Consider the following 20,221-nt stretch of genomic DNA (forward strand, 5'->3'; position numbering starts at 1 on the left):
ATACACATGAAGATAAAAATTATCGCATATTGAGCAGCGTCAGTGCAGGTTGGCTGTACGCTACGCTACTTGCACTTAGAAATGGATCCGCATCTACCAACGCATATACGCAATGTTCAGACAACAATGGTGTTTGCTAAGCCAGAATATATGTGAAATGTGGTCGCTTTGTATGGTACAACATGGTTACATGTTTTTTCTGTAGCAACTCTCTTGCTTAATAAAAAAAGATTTTAATTTAATGGGTATTTGAGTTGAAGGAAATAATTAAGTCAAAATTCTTTTGATTTTCTATTAAATGTGTAGACATCAAATAAGTGCAATAAAAATTTAGTGATGGAAATAAAAAATATCATAAGTTTAAAAAACACAATTGATCTTTTACCGTAGCAACGCACGGTTATTTTGCTACTACATTGTATAAAAAGTTTGAATCACACTTTCGTGAAGAGCCAAAGGGTAATGCAGGATGACCTATCTGTAATACAATTGAGCTAAAGTATGTGATCATTGACGTATTTGATAAATTGAAGTAGTACTACTGATCATAAAACTACAGACCTTAGGTTCAAACAAGTCGTCCTTAGTGCTTTCATTGTAGGAAATTGAAATCATATGCAATGTGTTGGTATTATGTCAAAAGGTTGACTTGGATTTAAGAAAACCACGCAAATTAAAAAAATGAAAGTAAAAAAGAAAAGCTTAAGTCTGCCATACTATTACATCACCACTTAGGCAATTATGAATTCAATGGTTATGATGATTAATCATGTGTGCATATATATAGATAACAACATTTGCTATATTATTATCGGCAATGCATTGTATGATATAACACCAGTAAGTTTTTGAAGAACAGATAACCCTAATAAAAGGGAAATAGTTAGGAATTGAAGAAAAGCTTCCCCAAAAGACAAGGGATGTGGGAAAATTAATGGATAAGAAGAACTTCAACATATCGGTATGGAACAAGCATTGCTCAACAAGAAGCAAAGGTCCTAACTAGGACACAAACTAGGTAAGAACAAATTCAAAAATTATCAAATTGTTATTACAAAACCAACACACACCATGAGCAGTTACTTCCTTGCATAAAAAAGAAGCAACGAATTGCATTGCATGCCTTGCAAAAAGGCCTTAATTACTATGCATGCTAGCAGCTCTACGTAGTTCTGGAGTCCTCTATTTGGATAACATCTCAAAAACTGCAATCACAAGCTTAACGAATCTCGGAACGAGTACTCGATTACCACTACCACCAAGCATTATTGTTCTACGTACCTTCTTGGAGCAGTAGGGATCAGTGACCTAATCATCATCCCTGGCTGCCAGGGTGAAGGAAGCTTCTTGCTGAGCTCAGTGAGAGCTGTCCTTGCGAATGGTCGAGGTTATCTACAGGGAACTGATGATCGGCGGCTTCTTTCATGGCGAAACCGCCGCCTTCCGGCGAGTAGAAGACGAGCTGAGGCCCCGGAGCGAGAGACAGCAGTGATGAGAACGGCGAGTGGTGAGCCACCGTCTGAGGCGAAGTGCCATGATGGCTCACCTGGTCGTGGACGGAATTGCCATTGGCCCAAGGCTCGCCGGCCGTGTAGTACAAGCCGTGAGCCAGCGGCATGGCGCCGTTGACGAGGCCGACGGGATTGTTGAGGCCCATGAGTCCCTTAATGCCGGCGCCGTGGCAGTGGCGCTTGTCGCCGTCGACCATCGCCGCGGACGCCGCACCCGTAGTCGCGTTTGCGGCGGCGGAGGCGCGGTCGGCGCCGCCGCCGTTGGCGAACGGCGCCATCATGGAGGAGGGCAGGTGGGCGACGAGGTCCTGCGCATGCGGCGGGAACTGGAGCGGCGGCAGCTTGTCGATCTCGTGCTGCGCGGCGTCGAGCAACCAGTCCACCACCTTGCTCGGCTGGCTGAGGCCCAGCCGGTCCTGCAGATCGTAGAGCTGGATCGCCGTCGGCACGGACAGCCGCACACGCCGGTCGCGCAGCCCCTTGACCGTCCTCACCTTGCTGTGCCGGTCCTTGCCGCCGAACACCCGGGAGACGCGCACGATCCTTGACTCCGTGGACGGCGGCCAGTGTCGCGAGCTCGGCACGGCGGGACTCTTGGCGGCGACGGCGACGGCGCCGGCGGCCGGGCCCTCGGCCTTGGTGCACCTGCTGGCCGCCAGCTCTTCATTTGTGAGGTTGCCGCTTATCATCTTAGGCTAGCCACCGCTCATGATCACACCTAATTAACAAACGATCTGCAGAATTCAGGAGCAGGCTGCAGTGCAATTAATTGGGCAGGCATGCATGAAATGAGATCGAGGGCCGGACGGACGCAATGATCTCAGTGCTCGCTGGCGTGCAGCATGTGGATCGATCGATCTGGCCACTGTTGCCCACTGGTAAATGAGCAGCCTTATTCTTTTTTTTTTTTGAGTAAACGAGCAGCCTTATTCGGTACACATGACAGGAACACAGAAAGATATGACACTGAAACATGAACTTGTGGATAGGGAACTGTAGCTATCTTTATGCTTTTGCTTGCTCTAGGTACATGCATTAGTTAATTTGAACAACTTAGCTTTGTTTTTTTGGAAAGCAAAACTTAACTAATTTGAAGGAGTATTTTGAAAGGGTATGAATTAAATTGAAGCTTTAGGTAATATTAGGGAAAAAAAAAGAACTTTTAGTATGTAGAACTCCTACAAAAGAACCCAGCTAACTTGCTTCCTCCTTGGATGCAATAGTGTGTCGAATTATCATATAGCATAATCCTATCAAAGATTAACAAGAAGTACCAGAGAAAATTAGCAACCAGTAGTGGGGATATATAATGAATTAAAAAGCCACGAAAATCAGGTTGACTACTGCCTCTTTGGATAAACTGTTTTTTTATTGGAAGCAACCTTAACATATCAACCTAGAAAAAAATTTATGTTCCCAAAAGAACAAAAGATACTCCATATATACAAACAATGGAGTGAGCAGCGTACTAGTGTAAACTGTAAAAAAAATCAGGGCAAAGTGTAAACTGTAAACTAGATGTTGTGGGAAGAAGAGAGAGAAGACCAAACAGAGGATTACTCAGGCAGATCCATTAAGAACCACTTACAAGCATCACCAAAGAGTTCACACTTCCTCCCTCAGAATCAGCTCAAATAGCTTCCACCATGGCCTCTTCGTCGGCTGAATCTGACGGGAAGGCCGCCCTTGCGCTAAGCGAGCTAGCAAACGCGCCTGACGCCACACACCGGAATTCGGCCGGCGGTGTGGCCAAGGAAGTTGCTCAAGAGCAGGAGAATGGTGCAGTGATCGACCGACGGCTGCCGGTACTAGTACTATATATCACTGTAGTGTAAACCCTAGCGAGAAAGCTCTGGTTGGAGAAGGAAGGGAGGGAAGGAAAAAGGAAAGGGAGAGCTGTTTGGCCTGTCTAGCCGGGCGGGGTGTGTGTACTGATGGGAGCAAGAACTTGTATGTGAAGAATGAACCTGTGGTGCTTGCTGCTTGCACCAACCTAAATGATCAGCTGGCGTCGCTTTCGGGTCCCTGTCCGCCCCACCCCCCCCCCCCCCCCCCCCCCCCCAATCGTGCTCCTCGTGTGTGACGAGCGTGGTACCGTCTGTCCCGGACGGTGAATAGTTAATCATGCATGTGCACCATCTCTAGCATCATTGCATCTTTTAAGCCCAATTAATTTACCATTGGACTTGAAATTTAATTAAAAACTTGCGTTTTGCATGTACCTTGTGAATAAACTTAGACTTCTACCATTGAACCAATGCTGGGAGATGGCTTGATAAATTAGTACTTCTCCAAACATGAATTTAGGTAACTTCTCCTAGATACCGTCTTGAGGCCAAACAACTTACCTGAAAACTTGACAAGCCTCATGCATTCACCAAATGTAAGTATTATGGATAAGTCATGCAAGTACGCAATGTCCTTACAGTGCTGCTGTTAAGTTATTTTGCAGGTTTCCTTCTTGTGAGTGATTGCCACGTTCATTCCATTAGGATTGGCAATGTGGATGAATGGTGGATGTCGCTCTAATCTTGTGCATGTGGTGTCTTATGGGCAAGGACATCATTGTTGCATACTATTACTTTATATCTCCGCTTTGTTTTAACTCTCAATCTAAGAAAAATATGTTAGGATAGCCACTTAGACCTAAGCTAAATCTAAGTTTGTTAAGAACCTCACTTTAATTGGTGAAACTTTCATGTTCTAGTTGCTTATATGTCGTAATTATTTATGAATTTTTGTAAGATGATCAAGACTTGTAAACAAGGTTTAAAATAAAAACGGTATGCGGGTTGTTCCTGAGCGATGCTTGAGGTGCGTACCGGGGACTACTGGGATTATTTCGAGTAAGTCGGGTCGATCGATGGATGATAACTCAGTCTAGTTGAGACTCCCGGCGGCTAGCAGTGGCCTGGTCGACGGTCATGGGCTGCCCGTCTACATTCGTGTGTACGTGGTCGTCTGAAAGGCACCAGTCGGTGAGCGATTCCATAACCTGCAGCAAGAGCTAGAGCTCACCAAGGTTGATTAGTGAAAGGTGACTACTTAAATACACTCCAGCGCATGAATTTCACTGGACCCTAAGTGAAACAAGGAAAATAGTCATCTGAGATGATGACAGGTTTTGCAAATTCGTTGAGCATTCATCCCACCCGTACCATTTCATTTCATTTCATGATATATCATGATGTACTATATCACAAGCTCGATATTTACGGGCACATCCAATGTCTTTCCCAATGATTTTGTACCAGCATATATACGACGAGGCTTTGCATGTCCTTGCGCACCAGAACCTAGGAGGCTACTCCATATAGGGCAGGGGACCATGCTGTCTTTTTGGGCATCCAATAACCAGTGGGCAGGACCACCCATGCCATGGCTTTTTATCCTTTTGCAAGATTACACATAATCCGGGTGAACCAAAAGAGAAAGACCCGCACCACCATCATGACCATAATCCAGATCTCTCTCTTCATCTATCGAATTCTCGATCAAAAGATTATTTTTTTGCATCTACATTTTTACCTGAAAAAATATGTCTTACGAAGTAGTCTTATTAACACATTATTACAATTTAACCCAAAAATGCTTTAACACAACAAATGCGTATAGTAAGGCGGTAAGTGTGCAAATCCGCAGGTAATATGAAGCTTATTGCGATCCATGGTTGTGTTGTTGTGCAGACATCAAGACTCAAGAACAGTTTAGATGAGCATGTGTTTTTTTTAAACACACTAGTATATGAGCATCTTCGAGGGACTGAACCGGCAGATCTTCAAGATTGACGAAAATCTAGGAAAATACAAGCACCAATGCCGAGTCGAGGATTTGAACTTTGGTGGGTAGGTTGCACCACAAGGAACCTCACCATGTGAGCTACGCTCGGTTCAGATAAGCATGTGTTGTGAGGTCAACTATACTACACACCAAATAAAGCTGAATTCCTGAATAAAAAAGGATCAAGATTGGGTACAAGGTCAGCAACACAATCATGTTTCTCGTGTGCAAATTTCCTGGGCCGATTTCCTTAGCAGGCTGTTGTTATCTGGGAGGAAAAGTCAAGCAGGAATATTCTTGTTGGCGCCCATGCACCCTCCTCTCTTTCCATCAACCATCATGCATATTGGGACTGCTGCAACGCATTGCATTTTGCATGCGACATCACTGATTCACTGCAACATAACACCCACAGATCGATCCCCGGCCACGACCTAAAGCTACCCACACCTGCCTGCCATATGCATGAGCCATCCGACACCCCCTCTGATCAGCTGACAGCATAGCGACAAGCCCGCCCATCTCCCACTAGGCCGGCCGCCGGCCCGGCCGGCCACCACCAGGAAGGATATCTTCGCCGTATCTCTCGCATGCAAACCCATCATCCATCGCCTACCTCGGTGTCCATCCCATCCATCGGCCATGATCTGTTCCATCCATCCCATCCAGACATGAGACGAGACATCCATGTTTGAAACGTTTCCTTTGATCCATTGGTCCGGCAGATCGACCCGACCCATCGATCCATCATTGTTTTCGGTGGTTAAGCCTTGAAAACCTTGCAGCTACTGGAGTAGCTAGCTACTCCGATCCCACGGAGAGACGGCCACGGGGGCATCGGCTTCTCCATCTCGGGACAAGTGACAGTTCATGGCAGTGTACGTACCCGGCCGGACCACGGTACTCGCAATGCAAGACCGATCAAATCATCAGAAAACCTGTTGATTGGAACTCGCGTGCTTGGAACACGCATGCAGGTTGGTAGTTGGTTGCCATCGCCTGCAGCCCTGCACTCGAGATCTCATGGCAAAAAAAAGTATCGGTTTTGATTTACCCCTGCCGATCGATCGATCGATCGATCTCAGTTTACCCATGTACGAGGCCCTGTAGGCCCGGCCGCACTCGATCATTGGATCCGCATCCGCTGGGGCATGTCAGCATGTGGTGGCATCAACTCCTGTAGACAGTAGCCTCTCGACGCCGACGCCGCATCAATGAACGCCAGCCGGACCGTGGACGGAATAGGATTGGTAGCTGCAAGCTGATCGGCCGTAGTGTTGGCTGTCTACTCTCTACTGCCGATCCCTCCTGGTTGGCGATCGAGTGATGTGAATTGAAGGATTCTTGGACCAATCCCCATATGAGCAAATACTGATGATCGACTCGATGAGAGAGGGAGCTGGAGCTCAGACCTCAGATCACCTCATCATCCGTATAGTACCAGTGCTGGCACCTGCACTGACAGGGCTGAATCATGGGCAGTGGCTGCACTAACAGACAGGCAGGCAGGCAGGCTGGCTGTCCCTCTCCCTCTCCCTCCATTCAGGGACAGAGACTGAGAGGGCGGCAGGCAGGCAGGCAGGCAGCCATAGCCCAGCGCGGCTGCAAAAGGAGGTGGTGGTCCTGTCCTGTGCTGCTGACCTGCTGTACTGCCCCTACTGGGGTGGCGGGAGCAGCGGGTGAAGCTGAGGCCTCGAAGCTAAGCAAAGGGTGCCGCCGCGCGCGCTGAGATCGGCGGGGCCGGTAGCTGCTGCTGGGTCGCTGCTACGGTGAGTGAATAATGGTGGCATCATGCGGGGCACGTACGCGTACGCCGCTGCAGTGTCTGCAGGCACGGGAGGCCAAAACGGAGGCACAACCGCACAACCAAGAAAATTCACCAGGGGTAACTTCACCACCGGCCGGGATCGTCAGTTTTTACCACGAATGCTGAATGCAGACGCAGTATATTTCACCTGCCATTTTGTTTCCGGTTTTCCTTTTTCCTCCGCTGATTTGTCTGGGCACTAGTCGGTGGCTGACGATTCAGGTATTCGGCAGCCTTTCTTTGGTCGCTGCCTCGGACAGGCTTTTCCCTTTCCCGGAGTGAATCCCAGGCGTAGGCGTGAGTGCCTCTGGTGCCTAGCCTAGGCCTCTAGCTACACTTGCCATCCATCACCTGTCCAGCGAGTCCAACGATATATGATGCATCTCCTCCCCACGTCCCTTCTTTTGGAAAGAATGCCGACATGCCGTTCATGTCCGATCTGATGTTTCGTGCGTAGCACCACGCACTACTGCACTGGTCAGCTTTTAGGATTTCATCATGTCGCTAGGTCAAGTTTATCATCTCTAAGATAGGGACCGGTACGAGTTTGGTCCCAAACATGACCGTAAACTGAGGGAATTATGCAATTTACCAGATTATTTCTCTCCTGTTGCTCGAAATTTCTCGTTCCCACATGCAACCAACATTCTTAACCCTCAGCGCCTATATTTCATCTTCTACGCCTCTAGTTAGATTTGACTATGTTTGCTCTATTCATTTATAGAGAAAGCCGAATCACTCTTTTTAGTGATACTCACAAGTCTATCAATTCTCGAGGGATCACACCTCTCGAGTTTCTTTCGGGTTTACGTGAGTTGGAAGGCGACATTTTCTAATCGGCTCTAGGGGATCCAATAAAGACTATTATTTAGTAAGTCCGCTCGATCCTTATCTCTTAGGATTTAAGGATAATTCGAGCTATTGAGAAAAATAAAGGTGCGGTTGCACCACAACGATCGTAACTAGCCATCCGTTTATGGGTAGCTAGAGAGTCGTAACTAGTGGGGTCGGTGATAGTACATCTTATCCCGATAGATTAGCATGGCAACAGGATAGGGTGGAGCGGAACACCATCATGGTAAAGATGCTTAGGTCGGGTGTGGATTCGACCCCGCCCATAGCATCATCCGCCGCATCACACAGAAGAGCGGTTGAAGAAGTTTTGGGTTAGACTTGAGTACTGGACAGCTTAAAAAGACACGAGTAGATAAGCTACTACAAATAAAAGTGAAAAGTATTTGTGTGCAGCCCTTCCCGTCTTTTACCGTTGTCCATGTCCCCTGCGAGATCCATCGATCGACATGCATGTCCGCGCGCGTGGCCGAGACGGACGGACAGCCGGAACGGCACCCAGCCCAGCCACCCACGCAGACGAGTCGGCTGCTGTATGTCCGCCTGCCCTGGTGCCCCTTCCGCATTGTTGGCACGCACAACAGCGAGAGGCCAAAGGGCCTGCGCCCACGGCGTGTTGTTCCGTTCCGCTTGTCGCGACGCCCCCCTTTTTGCACGGCTACGTTATTCCAATTTCCAAAAGCTAGCGCATCTCGCATCGACCCGTCGCGTGCGCGGCGGCCGGCCGGATCAGATCAGCCAGCCGGAAGAAACGCGGTGCGCATGCGGCCACGCTGATGAATTGATCAGCAGCTACGGTGATCCGATCCGAGATCGATCAGCTACGGGACTCGGCGAGCATTCATTTGTCATCCCATCTAGCATATCACTGCGCCCGGCGATCTTGGCCCACCGCCGGGCCGGCCCGAGCCTCCGGTACACAGGCAGCAGCTAGCAGCCATCGCGACGTCATCGCCCACCACTAGCTGCGGCGCCGTGTGGCCCCGCCGCGCGCGTACGTCGCCGGCAGCGGAGAGGCGACAGGGACGGCCACTCCGCGGTGCGCGCCGCAGAAAGGACATGGGACAAGGGCGTCGAAACGAGGCCGGAGGGCGACAGCAGCAAAGCCGCCGTTACGATACCCCCGGCCGGCGCGTCCCCCTGCTTCACATGCCAAGCACCAGTGACATGACAACATAGCATTGGAGGCTTGGAGCCCATACCTGCCGCCGGCCGAGCGAGGGGGGCGGCAGCCCGTGCGGAGGCAGTACCAACCTACGGGCCTGCACCGATCGCGCATGGGACGAGGACGATGAAGTAGCGTGTAGCGAGCATATCTGCAAGTGGGCGATGTGGTAAAGCGATCCCGACACCTTTCAAGGTCAGGTCAAATCGTTGGGGGTTAAGGAATAGTCACATCGAGAGGGACTAAGCAATAAGGGACAAGACACAAGACACAAGGTGCAGCAGGGGATCAACGGCTGATGTTGTGGAGGGAGGGATAAATTGCTTTGCGGCGGCAGCCACTGTTTAGGTAATTAGATTGCTACAAGGAGGAGGACTACTTTGGCCCCCAAGTGTGCAGCGACTGCAATGTTTCGCCGAAGAAACCCGCCTTGAACATGTATCACCGGCTTTTCAAACAAACAAAAAAAAACAGCGAACTCGGAAACAAAATGTGTCTTATATTATTACAGGATCTAACCTTAGGTACGCGATCTTTGTACCCTGCCTGTATATACTTTTTATATGTAAAAAAACGCTGAAACTAACACTGCTGATTGTTGAAGATCAGAAGAATATATATTCACCTCACGCTTACTAGGTTGGAATTTGAACGAGAAGCTGAGATTCGAGCACTGCACTATCTGTAGTATGCACTGCTGCTCGCGAAACACGAGCGCCGCTGAAACACGCTGAAAAACATACGGACTTTTAGGGTTGTTTGGGAGGGCTCTCCCAAAACAGCTTCACCAGTGAAGTCAAAATCGGTGAAACCTCATCTGGGTACAACTGTATCCGTTCACGTACAAATACTCACTAACACTACACACGCACACCACACATACACTAGCAGACCTACAACTACACACAGACCGAAAGATCGTGTCCTAAAGGAGATCACCAAAACTATCGTGGCTCTATAGACAACGGGTGCACCGCATTCCCTTTGTAGCTCCACGCGCAAAAGGTTGCAAAAATTAGTTGGGAATCAAACCCAGTGAGAACAGCGTCAAACTTGGAGTTCGAACGCTGGTGGGTAGGGTGCCCGGCAGCTATTGCTACCAACCAAACTAAGGGAAAAAAATGATGAAGCTAAAAAAGTAGCTTCACCCGGCTTCTAATTTATTTTAGCTCCGACTTACAAAACGGCTTTACGCTGCCGTGCCTGTGCCTCGATATAGCAAAACAGGTGAACTCGAAGCTAAAATAAACTCTGCCAAACAGGATCAGAGTGTCAACAGTACGAACGAAACGAACAAGGAATTCCTTGTTATTTTTTATTTCAAAACACCGTTTCCAAAACCAGCCTCGAAGTGAGTTGCGGTCCAATAGTACCAATTTTTTTTAATTTAAGTACAAAGAAGATGCACACGCATATAAAGTTATATACAACTGCTTACATCGCACCTGCGCTTTGTGGCTATGGAATAAAACGTGCTTACCTGCCTCCCATGGCCTCCCAAGGGCTTGTTCGGATTAATCCCTTCCATAGGAGGATTGATGGGTTAGAGGGGATTAAGAGGAATTTTGACTTATTAAGAATTTAATTCCTTCCAATCTCTTTCAATCTTCTTCGAACCAAACAAACTCTCGCAGTTAAACCTGAGATGGAGGTAAACGTACCAGAGAAGCTTTCCTCCCTATACCCTCGTACCAAAGTCCCGATCCCTATCCACACAAAGGGTCTGATTGGTATCTTTGCACAAGGCTGAGCCAAGCTCGCAAGATGCAGCATCTTCATACATTCGCGTGATTGGTTGCTCAGCATGGCTCGTGTGGTGCAAGTTGCGCTTGTTTGCAGGCCTGCATCTCTAGTTTAGTTTGTCTTAGACGATGCAAAGGTACCCATCAAACCTGGCTAGGGGCATACAGAATTCATGGGCGTTTCTCCGGAGCCTGGCTCGAGCGCAACCAGCCAACCAGGACGTGATGATGCGAGCTAAGATGTTTATCCGGGAAACCAATCAGGCCCAAAGTGTCGCCATGCCACAAACCACAATTGCCCAAACCTTTTCAGCCGGTCGGCCCACGAAAATAATCCTTAGTGGGCTGCAAACAGGTGTCTCACGTTGGTTGTCCGCAGTCCACTTCTCGCTCGTACGTGGTCGGGGCGGGGTCAGGTTGTCCATACATGCCAGCCCCCCATCCTGCTGCTTTGCCGTCCCGGGCCGATATCTATATGCTATTTTGGACGTCGATTTTCCCCGTTTCGGCCCCGACGGCTTTTTTCGTGGGCCGCCCACACGGTGGAGGGGGAGAGAGCACGCACGTCGTCGGAAAGATCCATACCATCAGTAATCAGGCCCAACACCATCCGGCTTGGCGCGCGAGCAGCTCGGGCTGGTGAAATTTTTTTCCCACGGAGCCGATGATGAGATCATGAGAACGTACTCCAGTTTCCCCAACAAGCAAGCACAGCGTCGACCGGCGGCAAAGCGGACACCCGGCCTGCCACGGCCACGCCACCTACCAACGGCGCCCGCGACGGCCTCTGCCCCGCGGAGCCGGGCCCCTACACCTACCCGCTGCGCACCAGAGCTCCTGCCATTAACCGCGACCAGCCACAGCGGCGCGGCGCGTCACGGCGACTGCGGCTGTGCCTGCGCGCCCTCGCGTCGGTTCGCGACTTCGCGTTACCACTCCCATTCCACGCCCCGCACGGGGCAGTGGGCACGGCCCCCGCCTGGGCCGCGACAACGGTCACCGGCACCGGCTCTGCGGATCCAATCGCGCAGGGGCATCTGGTCGCCGCTGGTCCCCGTCGCGGATTCCGAAGAGATCACCTCGTGAGCCTCATGCGTCGGTGTCGGCGTGTTTCGCTGGACACACGTCGTCGCTCGACGGAACAAGCCAGAACCTGCGAAGTGAGGACCCTCGACGGAGAGGCCCCCAGTTTTCCCCACGGGACCAACCTGGAATACCACGGTGCCGCCGGTAGATCGGTAGCATAGCACCACTAACAATTCTACCCACCATCCACGAGCATTCCAGATTTCACAACGTGCGACACGATGAACGGCGCCGCCGCAAAATGCTATGGCTAGGCATAAGCATGTGATCTCTGATCTGGCTGTACCCAGCGCAACAAGCAGCCTGTCGTCGTCCAAACGTGCAGAGTGTGTGTAACATGAGACGCACCTCAAGCATGGAAAGTGGCCGCCGCCACGAACAAACTAGCATAGTAACACACACACACACACAGCCTAGCATGACATAACAGGGCATACTAGCAACAAAGCGAGGAAAAAAGGACCGAAGAACACGACGACACGTATGTCCGGAACTACAAAAGAATCCCTAGATCTCTCTACCAGTACAGAGCACCACATGGCGGCCACCACCAGCACGAGGGAGGAAGAGGCGGTCAGTTGTTGAACAGTAATAGCCCGTGCTAGTGCTGCTGCCGCCGCTAACACCGATGGCTGATCGATCAAAACCCGGCAGGCACCTGCGCACCGCCGAGACGGGAATCCGAGCGCCGCGCTCAGCGGAAGAGGACGGCGGCGGCCAGGACGAGCGCGGCGAGGGCGTGGCGCCCGGACGCGACCGGCGAGGCGGCGTCGTTGTAGTCGGGGCCCGTGCCAGCTCCTGACGGGCCGTACGCGCCCGTGCCGCCGAACGGTGGGCTCAGGGTGCTGCTTCCGGGGGTCGTGATCCCTGCGCCGGCGCCGGCGCCTGCTCCGGTGCCAGCACCGGTCCCCGCGCCCATGCCGCCGGTGCCTGCTCCGGTGCCCGCGCCCGTCCCGGCGCCGCCGGTGCCTGCTCCGGTGCCGGCGCCCATGCCGCCGCCGGTGCCCGCGCCTGTCCCGCCGGTGCCGCCCATGCCGCCGCCACCGCCGCCCGCGCTGCTGCAGGAAGGAATCAAGAACGACACACGTTAATCGCACGAAAGAACTACACTTTAGATATCGTGCACCAAAAAAAAAATCTGGGGATATCCATTTGCTTTGCTTGGAAAATAAAGGTCTTTGGGGTAAACGGATGAACCGCAGATGCATCGACACCGGTGCCACTCGGGTCCAGCATGTTCAGTGTACTTTGGTTAACGCGGCGGGCGGCTGGCCGGCCGGCCGGGAGGGACCGACCCCGGCCAGCGGCTTTGGCTCGGAAAAGACATTGCTTTAAGCTCGGACTGGAAGATCCGTTTCAGATGCCCTTTAGTTTCACATGGGCAGGGAACCGGATGCCAGCAACGATAATGCTGATACTGCTAACACTACAAGCTATAAAGGTGGATGCTTTTTCACTACAATTCTTATGTTCAGACTTGGCATTGCAAGCTTGCAACTTGCAGCGTGACACACGAGCAATGCTGCTGCTTGGGTACTGGAGCAGGAGTGCATCCTTATTATTCAAGGCATCGTTGAGTTAAACTACTGTCATTGTGTGACTGGACACGGCCGTGCGTTCCCCGTGTACAGAATCTAAAGATTGAAGCGCGATAATCCGATTAAAGTATGCGAAATGACCTGACACCGGTCGAGGACAGTAAGTACCCAAATATACTGCATCCTGCTTAGGATACTCGACTCCCCAGATTCCAACTACAATACTCTAATCAGCAGCAGTAACAAACACAAAACTCTACCCGAGCCAGCCCCAAATCTGGAGAACGAAATATAGCTCCTAGTTCTACACTCAAACAGTTAAACTACATCAGTGACAGTCTGGTTACCTGGGGCCGGAGGCGAACTTGCAGGTGCCGGAGCTGGGGTCGGTGCTTGTGAGTGTGGCGACACCGCCGAAGTCGCAGGTGGCGCCCATGGAGCTCCTGCTCTGGAAGTAGCTGTTGCAGATGTAGGAGCAGACGGCCACCTTGTTGCCGTTGCCGTAGCACGGCCCGCCCATCGCGGTCGGGGTGCAGTCGGCGCCCTTGCTGCAGGCGTAGTCAATCGCCTTCTGCATCATTGTGTCGGGGATGCCCGGCTTGCACACGCAGAACGCCGCATCTGCGCGGAGAGAGGGGCGGTTAGTCCAAATCTGACACTACTACTAGGAGGCACAGCACGGCTGCAGGAATCGAAGGCTTTTCTTTGCTCTGTACTAACTGGCTGGGCATCGGAGCTCTATCAGTCCGTATGTATTCAGTTCATTTTTATGCGCAGCCAACTTGCCCAAGAAACATTACAAGAGAAAAACTAAGTGACTGGAAAGCAAAATAAACTGATTTCCTTGTCCCTAAGAATCCGAAGTTCCATCAAATGTCTGGCGCACCAGATAGCAGCTGAGCCGGATAACTGCTTCAAGGAGCAGGCCGGTCGGAGCACAAGAGGGGAAGATTTCATTCAGGAGGCTACAGACCGAGGGTAAATAAACACCAAAAGGGCAAGAAAACCCAAGACACCCAGCGCTTCGAGCAGAGAGCTAGGCCGCAGATCCGGAGCTCGCTCACCTGAGCCTGCGAACATGGCCAGCAAGAGCAGCAGCAGCAGCGGAGCCGCCATGGCAGCAAGAAGAGCTCGAGAACTCGAGAGAGTGCGAGCACCCGAGCAGAGCTAGCTAGTGCGAAATGGGGACAGCTCGGGGTGGGGAGTGGTGTGCAGTGTCGTCAAGCTCTCCGAGGCGTCACCCCCCTTTTTATCGACGGAGCACCGACCACACGCTGAAGCGGCGCTCCATTTTTTTCCACATTTTTTTTCCTGCAACCGCCACAGTCGACAGTGCGGCCGTGTGCGTGCGTGGCCGTGCAGGGTGACTGACGGAGTGGGTGCCCGTGCCCCTTTGGGCGAGGAGCCCGCCCGTGTCCGGACGCCAACGGCTCGATTTCGCTCGCTCGCAAAAGGCAGGGTAGAGGTGACTCATCGTCGTCTGTTCTCTTTCGCTGTGCGTGTGTCAGCGAAAGCAAGCGGGGAGGGGGTGGTGCGTGCACGCCGAGCGGCGCTCTGGCCTGCGCTGTCCTGCTTTGTCATGGCATGGCATGGGAGCCGATGCGGCCCTGTGTTTTGGGGCCTGGCTTTGTGGGCTCTGTGCCTCTCGCATCGAGACGGTGGGTGACGGGCTGGGGGCAGAACCGGCATTTCGCCGCCGCCTGAGGAGTTTCAACGTTCGGATGCAGATTGTATGCTTGACTGCTTTTGCGTCGATTTGTTTTTTTGAAGTGGGCGTAACCTTGCCACTTTTGCAGTAAAGTAAGCTTTGAGGATGAGGAGGAGGAGGAGGAGGAGTAAACTTTTTTTTGTTATTTTTGTTTGCGGTGGTATGGAATGATTGTCGCGGCTAAGATTTAGGTCGGCAAAAGGGTGAGCAAAGTACCGGTTTGAACCGTAAATAATACTACGGAGTAGATGCGCACCTAGTTACGCTCAGTTCCTATCAATTTGAACGGTTAATATCAATTTGTCAATAGAAAGCAGCTATGTGCAAAATTTCCACTAGAATAGCATTTGACCCACACCACATACTGGTCTCACAAATTTCGTACACGCCATTTTGCTTGCCTGAAAATTTGAAGTTTGTGGTGTTGCTATATTAAAATAAGTTCAAATTGTTTAACCAAGCCTCACAAGAACATTGGGATGCACGAATTATTAAACGTATTACGTAATGGATTAATCATAAAGATTAGCTTCTGAAAAAACAATGACAAAGATTATATCTCTCTTTATCAATGAAATAGGCACCGTCTTATGCCCATTTTTTAAAAAAAGATTAGAAGGATAAAGACGAGGAAAAAGAAAAAAAAACTTGGGCTGCACTCTACCAAAAGGATAGGCCGAATTCCTTACGGAAGATGGGCCGAGATGGGCCATTCTATTTCGTTGCAACTTTCGGACTCCCCCTCACGGCCCGGCATCCGGCTTCCGAGAATCCAACGCGACGAGCCGCACGCAGGCCGAACACGCCGCCGCCGCCGGCTACCTCCCTACCGCCGCCTTCTCCTGTCTTCCTCCGCCGGATCCTCCACCCGCCGCTCCTACCTCGGTTTAGTGGGCGTGGAGCAGGAGTCGATTGGAGTGGGGATCCGTCCGCTCGTGGATTGATTTTGTCATTTGCTCTTCTCGGCGCACCAGGTGGCGGCGCGGATTTTTTGTCCAAAACTCCGGCCACATGGACAACGTCGAGTCTGCCCCTGACTCGCCAGCGCAGGCGCCGCCGTCCTCCGCCTCGTCTCTCCCCAAGGTCCCTTTCTGCCTCCTCCTCGTTTTCTCTCTCTTAAGGAAGGAGAGTGTGTTATCATCGTGACTGATAGTTTCCTGTTGTTTTGTTATTATATGGCAGGAGCAATCGCAGGTGGAGTTGGAGCTGAGGCTTCTCCAGGCTCTCGAGTTCTACCCTCCGTCCAAACTCAAAGGTTTCACCAAACCCTTATCGCCGTTTCCATTCTGAAATGTTAAGTCCCTTGCTTGTTTGCCGTTGGAATAATCGTCAGTTTTAATAAAACCCATGCTAATACCACTAATTCACTGAGGGGTAAAATAGGGAACAATGAATGAGCTACATGGGTACCATTTCATGCCTGCATATAACAAACGTTAGTGTTTATGCCACAAAAACCGGGTACTTGCACTTTGAAAGAAACAATATGTTCACATTGTTAAATCAGTGATTCGTATCTTTGCCAAGTAATTTGATGCGCAAGGTTGAAATTTCTTTTGTTGGGGTTTCAACTAAGTATGTTGAGTGATGCACAAGGTTGGAATTTGTATTGTAGAATGCAGGTGGGTTAGTGCCCCTACTAGCTGCAGGAATCCACTGCTGATTTGAGAAATGGAAAAATATTGCAATTTCCCATTTGATTTTTTTCCAAGGAAAAAAAACTGAAACCAACCTGTCTTTCATTTTTCTTGGGAGGGGGGGGGGGGGGTTAAGTTAATCATCTGAGGGCATGCTGGAGTATGACCAGTGATGAAGCTAGAGCGAAAATGTAGAGGGGGCGGGGGTGCTTTGGCACTTCGTATCTTGATATCCTAGATAATACGGAATTTTCTAAATTTTGGGATATGCTGGTAGGCGAGTATGCAATTTTACATTCCTGAGATTGATGTGATCGAGCCAAGAGCTTAAAAATGCGTATTCGGCTTCTTATATATACTTAAACTATTTTTCTAAGCAAATACGAATAATTGAGAGTTAATTAAAATAATATAGAAGCAGTGCCAATGATTGCCTCGTTTACAGCCACAAGAGAATAGAGGGCTAGAGGCAGACACCATGCATTCATTGGCCAGTCTCCAACAAGGCGATCATGGTGACTGGCCACTAATGATGGTGTCGCCTGCTCGCTGCTTGAGAACTTTGCCTGCATGGGCTGGGCTGAGGAAGCTAGGAATGAAAAGCGCAGGCTTTCTAGTAGAAGTTTTAGCACCTGCTGTGTGAGAAGCATTGGTCGATCAAGATTAAGAGCAATTGAACAGAGCATATGTGATGGAGGATGAGCTCAGGTCCTGTTGGTGTCGCTGAACTGCTAGCAAGTTTCTTGCTTGCCCTGGGCCAAAGTTGGCTGCTGCTGAGTTGTTTGGGGGTGCACCACTTCAAGCTGTGGGGCGCAGAAGTGGTAGAAATTGAGGGTGCACCACTGCATGATGAATGAACACAAGAGGTTCAGGAAAGAAATACTAAAATGAAATAGATAAAATGGATTATCTGAAAAGAACCGGGAATCAACTAGTTCCTGTCTCATGTGTAGGATTTAGGAATTCTGGCAAATAATGTTTTACGGACCTTGTTTCAGCCAACGTAAACAAGGTGCTAAAGAACACATTTCTGTTTTTTTCCACATATGTTCTAATTTTGGCATGCTCATTTGTAGGTGTTCATCGTCACTTTGTTCTCTATGGCCTCATGGAATATTTGAGAAAAAGGTGATTGCATTGGAATTCTTCAATTTCTACTACAGTGAAAATATACGAGATCTGGGCTGACTATATATTATATTCTGCAGCCTTGACCGTCAATTCTCTGCTGATGAGGTTTTGCAACTATTGGACCGTTTCTTTAACCTAGAAATGCTGGTAATCTGGGACACCCAATATCTTGATTTCTTATATTCCTTTTATCTCTTTCATATATTTGTGAATTATTAGAACCAATTGGATCTAGATTTGTGCATAAATTTACCACAATTTCACATTAGTGTCATGGCTTACAGTTTGGTTGCAACTTGCAAGACTTATAATTATTTTTCATATCGTCATAACAAATGCAGAAACCAGAGGATGATGAGAAGGACAACTTCAGCCAAGGGGAAGAATTTTCCTTGCCAGAGAGCTTTTTCAACAAGGAAGAATAATAGCAAGTAACTCATAAATGCTTCACAATGTCGTCGAAGGTAGGCATAGTACAGCTTCTAAATTATTGCATGGTTCTAGCAAAGTTTTGCTTCCTGTTGTTTTTTGATCACCACGTACGATCGTGACCATAAGTTGCTCTGGTCTTGTAGGTACTTTGAGTATCTTCTGGAAGAGAAATCAGGATGGTGGTTCCTAGTGACTCCCACTTCCTGGTAGTCGTTGTCTAGGACATCCGTTGCTAGTAGACACATTTGCTCAGATGTGTTCATGTTTACTGACTTGTATAGCTTTTGTTGACTCTAGGGTATCCAATCAATGGAACTGCGCGGTTGGTTCCATTAAGCATTTTTCCTAGCCTTGCCTTCTAACACAGACAGTTGCCTGATACTCACTGAAAGGCAACGTTTAGTATTGCCCTCGATATTTCTTATGGGCGTAGTTTCAACTCCATTGTGGAATGCTTATTCTAGTCATTGATGTGCTCGACTTGTTCTACACGGGCTTGGGCCAAAATTTTACCGTGAATATTGAAAGCTCAGACATTAGGTTGATACGGGTCACAGCTCTATTTGGAATACTAATGAAATAAACCATGGCGCGAGGCGAGGAGTTGATGAACCGCGCCCATCCTACGGGGCCCCGGCCTCCAAGAAGGCCATCGTGGGCCTCTGCCGTCAGGCGAAGAGCAACGCCTGTTGGATGAGCAAGCAGCCAAACCATGATAGCTCCTTCAATGGTTTTATTCCTTATGCAACTCCGATCCATCTATATACGATATTCCCTCTCTTGTCTGGAACTGTTAAGTAGCTGAAATGTGCAAATTGTCCCTTTTATTTGCCACATCTGGTGCCAATTTTGCCACCGATGCATTACTTACTCGTCCGAACCTCCCTATTGGTTGTATATCTGTTTATGATATATGTAGATACTACTATACTCATCCACAAGTTAGCATGCACAGAGTCTATATCTCTATTAATACGCATAATAACTTGCCTCCATTATATACATATATTTAACAAAATGTGTGGAGGAACACGAAGTTTGTCAAACTGATATGAACTTTTGATGATCATGATATATGAGCAAATAACCATTCAAGATGAACTGGATATCTGGCTTCTATTCATGCAGTAGAGACTTAGAATTATGTCACACATATGGCATCTTTACTGAAGGTCTGGCTAGGATCATTAGATAAATGACATTTATACTTAAGTTGAGTTTGCTCAAAGTCACCAATAATAAAAACAATGAAAAGGAAAAGGTAGCAATAGAATTGAAGAACTTCAAAACCTATAGCGGAACCAAAGGAGTGTACTACCGCTATGGTTATATATGAGTATATATCATGGTGGATTTACTGAAACCAAATTAATGTTGCAGATGTCGGTGTATATTTCTATACATGTGTTTTAGATAAGTTTGATTTAGGATAAAATAAAATATTCTATGTTTTGGAATAATGAGGATAAGGTCATCCTGATACTTAGGTGTGATCGGCAAACAATTAACACTGCACTTGAGTTGTTTTTGTGTTAACAAAACTTGAGGTAAATAGTGGTACAATGGTGGATTGGTGGTCTATGTCCCGTGCTAGATACCATGGCTTTCCTGCGGCTGCCGGACTGCACTCAGGAAGCACTTGAAGGCTGGTGGAGCAGCAGAAATTCCCGTGCTGGACAAGCGGCGGGCACAGCTTCCTGTCCCGTTGGTTGTGGCGTACTACCGCTCTCGTTGTGGTCTGTGGACCGGTATGTTTTGCCGGTGCACGAGGCTTTTGGTCAGCGGTCGCATGAAACTCCATCAGAAGTTCAGAAACCGTGAGCTTCCGGCGA

At 49.3% G+C, this 20,221-nt stretch overlaps 3 protein-coding genes across 6 annotated transcripts; 1 reads left to right on the forward strand and 2 right to left on the reverse strand.

The window, feature by feature from the left end:
- Window positions 1-1,015: 1,015 nt before the first annotated feature.
- On the reverse strand, window positions 1,016-3,485 carry LOC117848894 (uncharacterized). Of its 4 annotated transcripts, XM_034730477.2 has the most exons (3): window positions 3,100-3,485; window positions 1,547-2,229; window positions 1,016-1,462 (listed from the first exon to the last, which is right to left on the reverse strand). In XM_034730477.2, exons 2-3 carry the CDS (start codon window positions 2,198-2,200, stop codon window positions 1,316-1,318), a joined length of 801 nt encoding a protein of 266 aa, XP_034586368.1. In that variant the 5' UTR covers window positions 2,201-2,229; window positions 3,100-3,485; the 3' UTR covers window positions 1,016-1,315. The 4 variants fall into 4 exon arrangements, with proteins under 4 accessions (XP_034586368.1, XP_034586366.1, XP_034586367.1 ...); XM_034730475.2 differs by having other exon boundaries at window positions 1,016-2,245; window positions 3,100-3,484; XM_034730476.2 differs by having other exon boundaries at window positions 1,016-2,265; window positions 3,100-3,484.
- Window positions 3,486-12,295: 8,810 nt separating this feature from the next.
- On the reverse strand, window positions 12,296-14,726 carry LOC117850667 (uncharacterized). The gene is made up of 3 exons (XM_034732527.2): window positions 14,546-14,726; window positions 13,829-14,102; window positions 12,296-13,001 (listed from the first exon to the last, which is right to left on the reverse strand). The coding sequence occupies exons 1-3, from the start codon at window positions 14,595-14,597 to the stop codon at window positions 12,638-12,640; spliced, it is 690 nt and encodes a 229-aa protein (XP_034588418.1). The 5' UTR covers window positions 14,598-14,726; the 3' UTR covers window positions 12,296-12,637.
- Window positions 14,727-15,927: 1,201 nt separating this feature from the next.
- Window positions 15,928-18,936, forward strand: LOC117850158 (uncharacterized). Its single transcript, XM_034731961.2, has 6 exons — window positions 15,928-16,272; window positions 16,372-16,444; window positions 17,903-17,954; window positions 18,035-18,104; window positions 18,299-18,421; window positions 18,533-18,936. Exons 1-5 carry the CDS (start codon window positions 16,201-16,203, stop codon window positions 18,380-18,382), a joined length of 351 nt encoding a protein of 116 aa, XP_034587852.1. The 5' UTR covers window positions 15,928-16,200; the 3' UTR covers window positions 18,383-18,421; window positions 18,533-18,936.
- The last annotated feature ends 1,285 nt before the right edge of the window (window positions 18,937-20,221 follow it).

This window comes from Setaria viridis, chromosome 3 (genome assembly GCF_005286985.2).
Source record: "Setaria viridis chromosome 3, Setaria_viridis_v4.0, whole genome shotgun sequence".
Taxonomy (NCBI): domain Eukaryota; kingdom Viridiplantae; phylum Streptophyta; class Magnoliopsida; order Poales; family Poaceae; genus Setaria; species Setaria viridis.